At 41.0% G+C, this 15,222-nt stretch overlaps 1 protein-coding gene across 1 annotated transcript in view; it reads left to right on the forward strand.

The window, feature by feature from the left end:
• The window catches only part of Slc15a2 (solute carrier family 15 member 2), a 30,853-nt gene that overhangs the window by 8,806 nt on the left and 6,825 nt on the right, over positions 1–15,222 (forward strand). Inside the window, exons 5-19 of the mRNA XM_059277598.1 lie at positions 453–552; positions 2,002–2,092; positions 2,366–2,443; positions 5,482–5,564; positions 5,964–6,050; positions 6,194–6,283; positions 6,384–6,428; positions 7,760–7,792; positions 8,523–8,611; positions 9,911–9,992; positions 10,547–10,681; positions 11,345–11,509; positions 11,657–11,703; positions 13,330–13,440; positions 14,289–14,385. Of these exons, the coding sequence (XP_059133581.1) occupies positions 453–552; positions 2,002–2,092; positions 2,366–2,443; positions 5,482–5,564; positions 5,964–6,050; positions 6,194–6,283; positions 6,384–6,428; positions 7,760–7,792; positions 8,523–8,611; positions 9,911–9,992; positions 10,547–10,681; positions 11,345–11,509; positions 11,657–11,703; positions 13,330–13,440; positions 14,289–14,385 (1,333 nt within the window). The remainder of the gene's footprint in view (positions 1–452; positions 553–2,001; positions 2,093–2,365; positions 2,444–5,481; positions 5,565–5,963; positions 6,051–6,193; positions 6,284–6,383; positions 6,429–7,759; positions 7,793–8,522; positions 8,612–9,910; positions 9,993–10,546; positions 10,682–11,344; positions 11,510–11,656; positions 11,704–13,329; positions 13,441–14,288; positions 14,386–15,222) is intronic.

The following is a 15,222-nucleotide window of genomic DNA, read 5'->3' on the forward strand; positions in this document are numbered from 1 at the left end:
AACATTAAATACCTTCTTATTATTGCTCCATAAAACTTATTGATGCCATTCCTGTTTATTATGATAAATTTTAATATTTTGCTTTGTAGTTAGTATGCAAGACTAGAGTCCTTAAGATCTTTCAACTGAATTGTTAAAATAATATTAAAAGCTAGTGTGCTAGCTTCCCAGTCCCAGCAGTGTCTTCTTCCACTTGATGCATGCGAAGGATAAAGGGAACTTACGGGAATCTTCCCAGAAAATACAATGTCTAGCAGAGGCACAAATGTGAAGACCATAAATTCTCATGAATAATGATTGAATTGAAGGCAAGTAGAAAATACCCACAAGGTAGACATGCAAAGAAGATATTCTCTTTAAATATCTTTTTTTCTCATATGCATCTTTATAGTCCATCTCTACAGTTGGTTTGGTATCCACATGGCTGTAGCATCCTTACCTCTCCATTTCAGAATCTTATCATTGGTTGGCCTGAGTCTAATAGCTCTGGGGACAGGAGGTATCAAACCCTGTGTGGCGGCTTTTGGTGGTGACCAGTTTGAAGAAAAACATGTAAGAGTCTTGTTATTTCTGTATTTCAAGAGTGTATAGCCAGCATCGAAATGGGGAACCAGTCAGGTGGCCATTTCCTAGGACTGAAGTAATCCCACTGATGAAGTCCTGTCTGGGGAGTTGAGTTCTGCACTGCATGCTGGTCATCAGCAGAGAGAAAACTAAATCTCAGTTAAAGGAAGGAAACAGAGTGGGAAGTGGACATGTCATATGACGAAAGACTGAAGAAGATGAGGACATATAGACCGAAGAAGACAAGCAGCAAGGGAGCTTGGATGTGGCTCAGTCAGTAGAGAACCTGAGTAGCACCCACAAAACCCTGGGTTCAGTCCCCAGCAAAGTATAAACTGAGTCCGGTGGTGCATACCTATAATCCCAGCATTCCATTCGGGAGGTAGAGTCAGAAGGATCAGAAGTTCAAGGCCACCCTCAGCTACATCTCTATTTCAAGGCCAGCCCAGGATATACAAGATCCTGACTCAAAAAAAAAAAAATACAAATTAACAAACAAAACACAAGGAGAAAATTACGTATAGCTGTTCATAAATATTGGGGGAGTGACAATGTTTAAATCTGAGCCCAAGAAATAAAAGCTATAGGAAATCGGGTGCCTGCTTCACTGAAGGAAAAACTTCACATAGGATTTGGAAATAGCGACCTTACTTTCACTTGAGGTACCTAAAAATTAATGTGGTGAGTACTTCAGGAATGGAAAGTATAATACAGAGATGATTTTGTGAATGATTTATTCTCCTAATGCATCAAGAAGAGCTAAAATGCCAGAATGAAGTAAGTACACCCTAGGTAGAGAATCACCTATTAGAAATATACTTGAAAGTTGTTGCTTGTAGTAGCTGGCCCACAGGTGTATTTCAATTAATAGAGCAAACTCACCCCCAGGCTTCTGCAAGCACTTCTGGGCCAGTAGGTGCCCCTTTACACTCTCTGGAAGATCTCCCTGGGACACCCTCCTAGATCAACAGCTTACCACACTGTCCTACCATATGCCCCACAAAATATATTCATTAACTTGAGGAGTCATTTGCTTAATTAATACAATCAGTAAACATTTATGGATGCCTAATACATGTTAGTGTTTGTTCTAGGTACTAGGCAATCCTGAAGGAACTCACAACATACTGAATAAAACAGATATTTAATACAAATGAATTAAAAGTATAATAAACATGTACAGGATGCAAGAATGGTATTGAGGACAGGTTGATCACTTTTTGTCCAGGTTCTAAGGGGCTTGTACTGGAGCTTAGAAAGTGAGTAAAAGCTTGTTCAGGGTCAGCCAGCCACTGTGTTAAAGAGCTAGCGAGAGGGTCACATACCATGGAAGCACTATCTGAAACCTGTTGATTTGTATGTACCTTCATCTGAATTTGAACATGCAGTGGGGGTGGAGCTAAGAGAACATTTCTCTGATGATCTGTCTCATTCCAGGCAGAGGCACGGACTAGATACTTCTCAGTCTTCTACCTCTCCATCAATGCAGGGAGCTTGATTTCTACGTTCATCACACCCATGTTGAGAGGTTAGGATTCCTTCTGTGGGGCTGACTGTGCAGGGCTTTACTCAACCAACCAAAAAGCTGTTGACAGCTGCAGGTGGTCCAGCTTCTCCTTTCATATGGGCTCATAAATATATGAGAGGTTGTTTGAGTTTTGATTTGTCTGGCCTAAAATAAGGGGTACGGGTTAGATTACGAGAAGAAAGAGGCTAGCTATGTCTGCACCAAGAACCCGACCTAATAGAGTAAAATATGATGTATAATTCATCATTGCTCTTCCCCTCCTGTTTCCTTCAGGAGATGTGAAGTGTTTTGGGGAAGACTGCTATGCACTTGCTTTTGGAGTTCCGGGATTGCTCATGGTAGTAGCTCTTGGTGAGTAGAGCAGGAAAGGAAACTGGTAGCGGTTGAGTCCTGCTACGTGAAAGGCATCGTGTAGGCACTCTACATGAACTGTTTCATTGAACCCTGATACTAGCCCTATTAAGCAAGTGGTATGCTAGTGATTTCCCTTTGATTTTGGAGATAAGTTATGAATGGCATCCGAATTTTCTTATTTTTATTATTTGTGTATCAGTTTATGTATGTGTATCACGTGTGTGCTTAGTGCCCATGGAAGCCAGGAGAGGGCATCAGATCCTGTGGAACTGGAGTTACAGACAAGTGTAAGCAACCATGTGGGTACTAGGGCTTTAATCCAGGTCCTCTGAAAGAGCAACAAGTACTCTTAACTTCTGAGCTGTCTCTCCAGTCTCATAAACAATTTTTCAAGGGCTACAGTCATGTAGTTAATACATTTCAAAGGAGTTTTTAAAAACCCAATCTTTGGAGCACATGCAGAACTGCCAATCAGGAGTTTGAGTGCCTAAAGATTTCAAAAATCTCAGGTGATCTTTTTTTTCCCCACCTGCCTCTGCCTCCTGATTGCTGGGATTAAAGGGGTGCACCACCACCGCCCCTGAGTTCTCAGCTGATTCTTGAGTGTAGTCAGGATCAAAGTCCATTGATTATTACTGAACTATACAAGGAAGGAAAGAAGATAATTCAGCCTCTATCTCAAACTAGTTTATGTTATCTGACACTTATTTTTCTGGTAAGTAGATGCCACTTTTGATTACCTGGGCATTAAAGTAGCTTCCAGTTTTAGCTGGTTTTGCTCTGCTCTGCAACGCTCCCCAAGGAATTTCTCCTTGAACAAAGAGAATTAAAGAGGAGTTGGATAAGTAGTTAGGGAGTAATGCAATTTAGATCAAGTGACATTCTTTCTAGCACTGAGAACTTTGTCCTGGAAAAGACAGGGGATATGTGGGCTTGTTGGCTTAGGCAAGTCCCCTCAGGGGAGGCTTGGGTGTGATTGTTTCTAGTCAATGACCTGGAAACCTGTTCTCACTCTGGGCCTCTGAGTGACAACCCTCTGGAACATATCCAGTCCAAACACATAAAGAGCTCAACAGAGGCTAGGGAGCCCAGAGATTCAATGTTTGGTCTGATTCTTTTCTCCCAGAGAGGCTGAAAGTAATACAGTTCCCAATTCCAAAGAAATTTATTCTGCAAGAGCCATGAGCCATGATCAAATACTCTCTCCTTCCTTCTCCCATCAATGCCAAAGGTTTTTCCCAAGTACTTTCTTATTTTTTCCATTTATTAGCATCATGACAGCTTCTCTATATTACTGACTGGTAATAATATCTAGACATTAAAGCAATTACAGAGTTCAAAAAAGATTCTGTAATTAGAATGTTTTATCTTAAATAGGTAGTATCTATCATTGTTAGTCAATTGCTTCATTTTAGGGTGCTAACAATATTTACTATGTGATCAGATTTTGTGCTAGGTATTGGAACCATATTGATGATTTAGACAGTTATAAAGTTCATATTCTCAAAGACTGTATATAGTACATGAAGAATAATACAGACAAATAAATAGGGATTTGCCGTATAGTAAGTCAATGTCATGACCAGGGAAGTATAGTGAAGGCTATGGAGCTCATAGAAGGGCTTCCTGATGAAGACGCTGAAGGTTGTAAGGGTTTGCCTACAGAGAAGACTTCTAAGATAAGCCCTCAAGAATGAACAGTGGTTCATCAAAGAAGGGACCATATGGAAAGACAATGTGGTTGGTATCTTTAGATGAGAGACAGCATGGTTGTTCAAAAGCCTTGGATGATTCAAGTTGTCTGGAGCACAAAGGAGAGAGACAAAGAAGAAACATTGCCAGAAACAAAACAATGAAGGATAATTTAGGCCATGAAAGAATTAAAACTTCATTGTGAAAACAGTGGAGAACAATCAAAATGGGTTCTGAACAGAGAAATGACTGTTAGATTTTTTTTTCATAGCATCTTATTTTTCAAAGGTCTGCACTTTTGAAAGATATTGGAGAAGATATTGGGTTGAGGATTGATCTAGTTTGTTCCATCTATTATACTCCTTTAAATTTTGTACTTGAGGTGAGTGCCTTACTCAGCTCACCCGGTCTTGGTCCCTGTTGAATTGTCAAGCCGTGGTATGATTGGATATGGGAAGTGAGGGAGAAGATAGGACGCCATTGAATACAGGGCTCTGACTTGAACTACAGGCTAGATAGATAGATTATTAACTGACATAGTGAGGATGAACAGGTTAAGGCAATGCGGATGGATTTTTTTCTGGGATAAGTTGTGTTATAGGTGCTCTTGAAACATCTAAGTGCATCCCCAAATAGTTATTTGGAAATACTGTCTTAGGGCCCAGAGAAAAAACAATTAGGTTTTAGACCCAGATATGGATTCATAAGGTGCAGCCAGCAACTAAGCCTTGAAAATAGACAACTCTGAGATAATTAGAGGACGGTAAAAAGAAGACCTAGGCCCAAACTTTAAAGGCACGCCACCATTTAAAAGACAGGCAACACGGAGAAGTTGACACATTTGTAATTCTAGCACTCTAGAGGAAGAGGCAGGAGGATCATGAGTTAGAGTCCAGCCTAGGCTGTATTAGTGACTTCCAGGCCAGGGTGGGCTATAAAGAGATACTCTGTCTCAAAGATGGAGGGAAGGAGATAAAGAACGGAGAGTGGATAGAATGGGTAGGAATTGTTCTAGGTAAAATAGAGGAAGCAATGGTAATGTAAAAGAACAGCTGAGCAATGCACTCAAGAAAGAAAAATAATCAAAATTGGTATCATATTAGATATGGAGATGGACCAAAAAGAAAAAAAGAAAAAAAGAAAGATAGAGGAAACCAAAGATGACTTCTGTCTCTGCTATCCCTTGAAAGTCTCTCAATGAATATCTCTTAACAATTGACCACTCTCTTCTCTTGGCTACTCTGAAGTTAGGGAGTGAGAGTCAGTTCTCTGTGGGAGGTGATGCTGACACACTGAATATTCTAAATGAGTGACTAAGAACATTGTCTGTGTATCACCTGCAGTTGTCTTTGCAATGGGAAGCAAGATGTACAGAAAACCACCCCCTGAAGGAAACATAGTAGCTGGAGTGATCCAATGCATATGGGTAAGTTCCTGAACTGTCTGCCTGCCAGCCTTTTTCAATAAAAAAGAGAGATGCCATGCTGAGCGTGCGTTTCTCCGCAGGTGGGCATATGTTTCCCTCTACCACCTTTCTTCTATGTGCCTACCTTCTGAAAAACTGAGCTTAATTTATTCTCCTTGCCACCACTTGACCATTAAGTTTCAGAAGCAGTCACTTTTTTAATAGGCAAAAAATCTTCTGAGTACAGTTATCTATGATGTTATTAGGAAATAAGGAGAGATAAAAAAAATTATACCTCAGGTATTGGGATCCGATGTTTGATGAAATTCAAAGTACTTGTTTGGGGGAAGGGGGAAGGAACCGGGAAAAATCAGGGGATGCTTTCTTTTGGTCTATCTCTGATTCTGGTCCCCACCCTAGTTTGCTGTCTGCAACCGCTTCAGGAACCGTTCTAGGGACGTTCCAAAGAGACCCCACTGGCTAGACTGGGCAGCGGAGAAATACCCAGTAAGTAGGAACTGCAGAAACACCTCATAATTCTGTGAGATCTTTCCAATTTTTTTCTTCTTCTTTTACTGTTTTGACCATTTCTACTCTAAGCAAGAAAAGCACATTTGGAACCTCTGGCAATTCTTTCTTCCTCCCTGCAGAAGCATCTCATTATGGATGTGAAGGCACTGACCAGGGTCCTGTTCCTTTATATCCCACTGCCCATGTTCTGGGCTCTTTTGGACCAACAGGTAATAGTGGTTTTTTTTTTTTTTTGAAAGATATGTCTTTTTTTATCCTCTTTCTTATCACAGGAAAAGGATGTCTCACAGCAAAATCTGTCTGCTCTAGGGCTCACGATGGACCCTGCAAGCTAACAAAATGAACGGTGATTTGGTGAGTGGACAAAACTTCCAAAGAAGCCTGTTAAGTTCTTCACACATAATTTGTAATTAATTTAATTTTTACGTAATTTTTATTTCTACATATTTAATTAATTTATTAGTTATTTTTCTTAAAAAACTGACTTAAGATCATTTAGAGATGAACATTAAGCCCCAAAACACTGAGCAGGTGAAGATAACCAAAGTTTGCCTAGAAATAAAAATCATAATCTTGTCTTTAGAAATTGGGGGGAAGGGTGAGACATGTGCAGCTACCCCCATGATGTGCTGAAAGGATACCAGATGAAGTCATGCAGGCCTGGTTGACAATTTTCTTACACTTATGCCTGTCCTAGACATACCAAGTGAAAGCTTGGTTGGTGCTTCTACACAGCTTGCCCCATTCGTTAGTCAAGATCAAGCAAGGGGAAATTAATAAAATATCTGATCTGTGGCTATGGGAAAAAACATTGTCAACATCATTTTCTCTTTTTTCAGTGTTCATTCTTTGGTCCACTCCGTCCTTTGGTCTATTCTCCATCTTAATCATTCCACCTCTGTATTATTATATTGATAGCTTTGAAGAAGACAGGGTGGAGTGACACCAGGATCCTCTGCCTTCCTCTAGCTGTCCAGGAGTTACCATGACAGTTCTCTTAGTGGTTCTCTGGAGAGCAGCTTTGGAAGTTAAACATAGTGTATCAGTGGCAACTTCACCCTGACCACAACACCCATCCTTCTGCTGTTACAACTATTGAATGTTGTTGAGGTTCAGTAAAGCATACCAACTCTATCACTCTCAAGCAAAGTGTAGTTCAGGTTGAACATCCCTAATCCAAAAATCTGTAATCCTAATTGCTCCAAAAGACAAAACTACTCTTGAGCAGCAACATGATAACACAAGTGAAATTTTCCCCACCATAAAACGTTCATGCCCAAAATTGTTGCCAATTATTGAGTAAATTACCTTCAGGCTAGTGTATGAGTCATACATAAGACATAAATGAATTTCATGTTTAAATTTCAGCCTCACTGCCTCTCCCCCAGTCTCACTATGCACATGCACAATGATTGCAAATCCCAAGCATTTTGGAGAATGAATACGTAACCCAGACACAAAAAGCAGTCTTCTCCCTAGGGCCCATCTGCCCTTAGTGAACAGTCACAATCCATCCCAAGTCTCTTCGCAGCCCATATACCTTAGCTAGTAAACAGGATATCTTGAACTGAAGGTTTGATGAATTTTCTTTTATGTGCTTCTTATCTACTATCAAGATGGGTAATTTAGGCTTTCGTTGTCTTCGGCTGCCATCTAACTATAATCTATTATGATGTGTGTTTCAGGGATTTTTTGTGCTTCAGCCAGACCAGATGCAGGTAGGAAACTTCTCTGTAGGCATGGGCATGTGATCCTTTCCTCCCCTGTACCTCTACCTGTTACTCGGGTTGACAACCGTCTCCCGATACACTCCTCATTGTGTGCCGAGGAGGCCCAAACATAGAGATGAAAACAGTTTCTTTCTCATCCTTTGTTAAAGTGTAGCTCTGTCCAGCTCCAGAGAGACTGAGTATGAGCCCACAGGTAGAGTGTGAGCTAAGAAAGAATTTGCTTTCTATGTCAAGAGAGTATAATTGAAAATATTGTCAAAGAAAGTATAAACCTGAGGCTAGTGCTGGAGCTCAGTGGTATGGCACTTGCCTGACATGCAGGATGTCCTAGGTTCAATGCCCAGTACTACCAAAACAAACAAAAAGAAAGTATAAACTTTTACTGTGTATCAAAATCTCTGCTTACCAATGGCAACCTTCAGGATACTTTTTAGCCCCTTATTTTTCCCTTTAGGCTGTGAAACTGAAGAGAAGGGACAATGGGAGAGAATGCTTTCTAATTTGACTGACAGAAAACAGGCTCAGTAAAACTAGTCCCTTGGTATATTTGGAGGTTAAGATGCTTTGCAAGAGAAGTAGAGCCATATATAGAGAGAAATGGAGACTCTCTTACCTACTAAGGTGGAAGTGAGTAGATGTGAGAGGATGCATGCAAGCAGATGCTCGCACTCACAACAGAGGGATGCTTGTATTAATCCTTGTTACCATGGTGTTTCAGGTACTAAATCCCTTTCTGGTTCTTATCTTCATCCCATTGTTTGACCTTGTCATTTACCGGCTGATCTCCAAGCTCAGAATTAACTTCTCGTAAGTGTTCACTACGCCATGTATTATTGCATACTGACTCAACATTTGTTCATTTTGGTGATGATTCAAAACTTGGACATTTCTATTTAATGATTAATTATTTTGATTTATCATTTATCTGTTTCTACTTTTCCAATGTTGACAAAATTCTAGTAATGTGGAAAAGTGGAAGTTAGAACTAACTCTTGGTTGTCAATGCCAGTGCTGCAGACTTGTGTGTCTGGTGTTGAAGGAGTAGGTCTAGGCAAGTATGTGATATCAGGTTTCTGAAAAACCATGCTGCTTTGCCCTTGAATGTTGCCTCTGCAAAGAAGTACACTTATTTACTTATTTCATGTGGCGGGGGAGGGGTTAATGTATGTGCAAAAGCAAGTGTATAGAGGTCAGAGGAAAGCCTGTGGGAATCAGTTCTTTCCCTCTACCATGTGAGTTCTGGGGACTGAGCTTGGGCCATGACCCTTCACAGAATTATGCTCTGAGCCATCTTTCTGGACCAAGTCCTAAGGTTTTTTGTTTTTTAGTCCTAAGGTTTTGATGATAACTAATTCTTTTAAATGTCCTGCTATTCCTATGAAACTAAGAAAGGACCTTGTAGGACTGAGTACAGCATCATTTTTAGCTAGTATTCACTGCAACCTGCCCCATGCTGAGTAGAAAATTTCATTTGTAAAGTTTGGCAGGGAACAGGTCAAGTCTCCTTCCATCTCTGATTTAACAGCAATCTAGCTATGACAATAAAGTGATGCCCACTTTACCACATACAAATGCCCCTGTCAGTTACCTACTGATCAGATAATAGGGTATCTAGGACCAAGTTCTATGCAAATCTATGTAAATACCATGTAAATCAAGTACACAATTCTTTAAGGTGTTCACTGGTTAGTGAGGGAACTAGAACATAGGCAAAGCTAACCATTACATGAGTAATGTGGTAAATACCCTGGGAGGGGAGGATGGGAATGCCACAGAGGTCAGCAAAGACTTCTGAAGAAGAAAATGAGTTGAAGAATTACAGCAGTTGGTGTACATTAAAGGACAAGGCCTGATTATATTGTTACTGTTATGTCATAATGGCTAAAAGTCATCATAATCATAAGTAAAGGTAGGAAAAGCGGTATATTATAGAGAAGAGGTGTTAACTGGTACTTGAGTAAAAAGGCTGTTTGAAGGAGAGTTCTAGAAATACTTTGAGAAGTCATTGGAACTAGCTAAGAAAGTCTTTCTGGAAAGGCTAAGGGGTCTAGGCTTTGTGCCTTAGAGCAATGGGTCGATATAACGGTCTCCCCTTTCCCTCCGCAGCTCACTTAGGAAAATGGCTGTCGGGATGATCCTAGCATGCCTGGCATTTGCAGTTGCAGCGTTTGTAGAGATAAAAATAAATGTGAGTTCAATAAACGTGAAGCTCCCAATCTGCTCCGTTCACCCTCCTAACACGTCCAATCTCGATTCCTCGGGACTCACCATTGTATCCATTTCACAGGACAGTCGTGGTAAACATTTCAGTGACTAGAGCAACAATACAAAAGGAGGCCCGTTTTCCACCTGAGTAATTCAGGGTTTATTTTCAGGAAACTCCACAACACAAATACCCAAGACACCCGGGGAACAAAGGTTTATCCGATGCCTTTGAAGCTCTACACATAATCCTTCTGGCCATCAAATAGCCACTATTAGTTAATGAACTGTAAGACCACAACTGAAGGGATGTGTTTGTCACCTTCCATTGGTGCTTGCTTCATGGGACTGGGTCTTCCATGATAAAAATAAATAAATAAAGTTTCCATTTCAGATTTCTAAGTCAACTGCTCTTCAGAGGGATAAACTTGTAAATCTTGGCTAGAAGGGCTAAGCTGTCAAACATAGGACTAAGGTATGTGTTCTTGTACCTAAAGGGTTATTTATAGGTAGTTCAAATAAGTATTGGCTGTCTTTCAGGGAATGACTCATCCCCAGCCAGCTTCCCAAGAGGTTTTCTTACAAGTCTTGAACCTGGCAGATGGTGAAATAAAGGTGACAGTGCTAGGGAGTAGAAATAATTCTCTCTTGGTGGAGTCCATCAACTCTTTCCAGGTGAGGTATGGGCCCAAATGAATTAGAAAGTGTATGTGTTATAGTTATAGCCTTGGTTGTGTAATGACATTAATCATATAATCTGATCATCATCGTCTTGTGTTCTTAAATAATCTCTGATAACTTTATTCCAGTGGTTGCATAACATCCTATCCTTTAACATAGTTCATTTAAGCATTGTCTTATAGATATTTTGTTGTTGTTCTTGTTTTTGTGGCAATACTGGGGATCGAACCTAGGGCAGCAAACATACAATGCAAGCATTCTACCATTTAGCTACAGTTACAGTCCCGCAAGGGCGGATGCATGTCTGTGTATCATATATGTGCCTGGTGCCTGCAGAGGTCAGAAGAGGATCTCCTGGAACTGCAGTTACAGATGGTTGTGAGCCACTATATGGGTGCTAAGAATCAAACCCAGGTCCTCTGAAAAAAGCAACCAGTGTTCTTAACCACTGAGCCATCTCTTCAGCCCTGCCCCTACATTTATTATTATGCATAATGCTATAATGAACTTCTCTACTCTTCCTTATGTATGCTTCTATGTCCTATGCCAGTGTCCTAAAAATGAAATAACTGGTTTAGAGAAAGAAATGACTGGGTTAAACATCCTGATGTCCACACTGAGGTAGAAAGTGATTATAACGGATTCTTCATTCTATAGAACACAACGCACTATTCCAAACTACACCTGGAAACAAAAGTCCAAGATTTACGTTTTCATCTGAAGCATAACAACTTGTCTGTCTACAATAAGCATCCTGTAGAGGAGAAGAACTGTTACCATTTGGTCGTTTATGAGGATGGGGAAAGTATCTCCAGTGTGCTGGTAAGTTAGGGAATTGCACAAGTTCTGTTTTGAAGTAAGATGGCTGACTCATCACAAGCTTACAAAGGATCTGCATGAAACTGGAATGTTCTGGTTATATGTTTCCATTTGTCTGCTCCTACTGATGTTTGCTTTTCTCTGTTGCAGGTAAAGGATATGGAAATCAAACCAGCCAACGGAATGACAGCCATCAGGTTTGGATGTTGGGGACTTCAGATGAAGAGGCCTCACATTTTACTTTTCTGAGCAGCGATGTTCCCCTCTTAGAAAGTCAAGGGTTCTGGTGTCTGTGGAATTTCCTATGACAGTGAAAGGCAAAGGGTGTGCTTCCTCCAAAAGGACTGGCAGATCACCCTGAATTAGTGATAGCCTTTTCTCCCTACCATAAAATTTTTTCTACTTAATATTTATCATACTCTCAGGAAAATACCTGTGTAAATGTCCGTGTTCATCAGATAAACATTTAGAACTGAGCAAATACTCCCACACCATTTTTTGTAGTTGGCTATCTGTCCTAAAGGGACAGGAATATCAAAAGAGTTGCTTTTTAATCCAGATAAGGCCGATGGTCTTGTCAGATGGCATGGGACAGATAGACAGGTACTCACCTGCTCTCTGTGGCTGGAATTGGATGTGAAACGGAGGAACGATGGCCCCAAGATCAGGTAGTTATTGTAGAAAGTACAGGAGAACCTGTGAAGAAAAGTCTGAATTCACTGAAGAGTAAAATACACGTAAGAACTTGCCCTTGAAAGGCTTCAGAAAAGACAACCCACACAAAAGTAAGTTAGACAAGAAGGGCAGCAGGCACCGATTGGTCTGCACAAGTGAAGGAAGACCTAGGAATCAACTGTTAGAACACTAGAAGGACCTGCCCTTCTCATCTCTAGAGCAAGACCAAGATTAAAATCATTAAAACAGAAAGATAACAAGACCCCCATTCTGAGGGGGACTTACTTTTAGAATACTAGAAAGAAGATTCTGGAAGGGCCCAAGATTCCTGAAGACTGGAATATAGTGACAATACCTCCTGTGGGCTGGGTCTCTAAATTTTGTGCAGGTCAAACTAGACTCCATTTATAAAAAGATAATTGCTTTCTATAAAATGTTATGTCTTTATATATGCTTCTATTTCTCTTGTTTTTCTTGAATCTTACTTGAGAAATTCCATTAGGAGGGAAAAATGGCTGGGGAGGTAACTAGGTTGGTAAAGTGTTTGCTGTGCAAGCATTATGTTCCAAGTTCAAGCCCCAGAACCCATGTAAAACACTGAGTGTGGTGAGGTGTAATACCAGCAGTGGGGAGGCTTGACTAGCCAGCTGCCTGGTCTTAATGAGTGGACCCCAGCTCTCAGTGGGTTACGGTCTCTGACAACAAGGTGGATGGCCATCCTGAGAAACATCTGTGGTTGACTTCAGGTCTCCATTCAACATGTGTACATACATGTACATCTGTATACACACACACACACACACACACACACACACACACACACACACAGAGTAAAAAAGAAAGAAAGAAGTTAGGTATTTCTAAACTAGATTGGAAAGGAAAGTCAGATTGCCATGTGTGACTGTGGCAGCATCCATCTAGCTGGCCATCTAGTGAGTGTCAGTCATAAGTTAATACTCCAGAAAAGTCTATTTTTCCTAGAGTAAGTTAAGGTTAGTGATTACTTCTTACATTAAAGGTCCTTGGATTGTTTGTTCTTGTCCCAGCCACTATTTTATGCACTTGGACTATAGCTATGAGCAACACAGTATCAGGTATCCTTCTTTGGATATTTTTGTCTGACATGTAAATAATTTGTCTACCCTCAGGTTTATTAACGCCTTGCACAAAGACATCAATATCTCCTTGGAATCAGATGCTCCTCTCAGTGTGGGCAAAGACTACGGAGTGTCTGCATACAGAACTGTGCTGAGAGGAGAGTAAGAGAGCCTCGTCCTTGTGGACATTTTACTTTTATCCAAACAGTCTTCTTCGAGTGCTGATTTTGTGTTTGGGTGATGGACACAGGCATGGCTGTGCTAGTTTGGAGTCTAGGAGGATTTCTGCTCCTTTTTAATCCTTGCCTTTTCTCCCGGGCTCATCTTCTTTCTGCATTGCTACGCTGAGACTGTGTGAGTTGTGCTGAACAGATTGTGTAGTTAATACAGTCCATTCTGTGAAGCTCACAAAGTTCACTGTGGGTTTGGGCTCCTGTTCTTTGGTGCCTGTCATCAGTACCTCATCACTTACAGTGCTAGTTCTCAATCTTCCTAATGCTGTGACCCTTGAATACTGCTCCTCATGCTGTGGTCACCCCACTCTCACCCCACCCCACCCCCGCCAACCGTAAAATTGTTTTTGTTGCTACTTTGTAACTGTAATTTTGCTACTGTTATTAATCATAATGTAAGTATCTGATATGCAGGATATCTGATATACAACCCCCAAAGGGTCATGACCCACAGTTTGAGAACCACTGACTTGGAATTTCTCTCTCACATTCCCTGTTTTATACTATCCTACTAAGTCATACGATTTACATGAAGAATGTTCACGGGCCTGAAATGCACAAAAGTTGATCTGTACAGTCTTTCTTCTGGATTAGGATTTTTAAAATGTACTTGGCAGGTAAAATAGAGTGCAGATCCAAGGCAGAAATCTGGGTCTATCTTCAAAGACATGTGGCTTAACTAGTTTCCTCATTAGAGTTGAGATCTCTCTTCCCCAGAGATGGGAGTGGTTTTCTAAGCCATGCTGTTTATTCTAACACCCTCTCATCTTGTTGCAGGTACCCTGCAGTGCACTGTAAGATGGAAGACAGAGACTTTTCTCTCGACTTAGGTCTCCTAAACTTTGGTTCAACGTATCTGTTTGTGATCACTAATGTAAGTAGCTTACCGCCACCTTCCCTTCCTTCTGTGTGCTTGTCTGCCTATGTCCTATGTCTCCTTTCTTTTTTTTTTTTTTTTTTTTTTTTGGTTTTTCGAGACAGAGTTTCTCTGTGTAGCTTTGCGCCTTTCCTGGATCTCGCTCTGTAGACCAGGCTGGCCTCGAACTCACAAAAATCCGCCTGCCTCTGCCTCCCAAGTGCTGGGATTAAAGGCATGCACCACCACCGCCCGGCTGATGTCTCCTTTCTTTACACACACACACACACACACACACACACACACACACACACATACACACACACACACACACACACACATCTTGAGATCTTCTTGGTGAGGACAAAGTGCGCATGAGAAGACTTTGTAGCAAAACAGGATTACATACTTCTTTCTGGTCCAGTATCAGACTTTCCCACCACTGTGACAAATGTCTGATAGAAATGACAAATGACAAGTGTTTGGTGCAGAGGCAGAAACATTGGTCTTGGCTCACGGTTTCAGATGTTTTAGTCTAGAGTTGGATGACTCGATTGTTTTTAAGTCTGTAGAAGAAACATCACAATGGAAGGACATGGTGGGGAAAAGGTGCCGGAAATGCCATAGTGACCAGGAAGCAGAGAGAGCAGTAGGGAAAGGAGTCAGGGACAAGGTGGACCCTTCAAAGGAATGCCCTCTTTGACTCACTTCCTCCACACCTATGCACCACCTCCCAACTGTCCATTCAGGATTTAAATCCATCAGTCATTAATTCATTGGTTAGGTCAGAGTCCCCATGATCTAACTGCACCCTTGAAGCACCATCTCTGAATATTCCATTGGGGACCAAGCCTT

The sequence above is a fragment of the Peromyscus eremicus genome, chromosome 12, assembly GCF_949786415.1.
Source record: "Peromyscus eremicus chromosome 12, PerEre_H2_v1, whole genome shotgun sequence".
NCBI lineage: Eukaryota > Metazoa > Chordata > Mammalia > Rodentia > Cricetidae > Peromyscus > Peromyscus eremicus.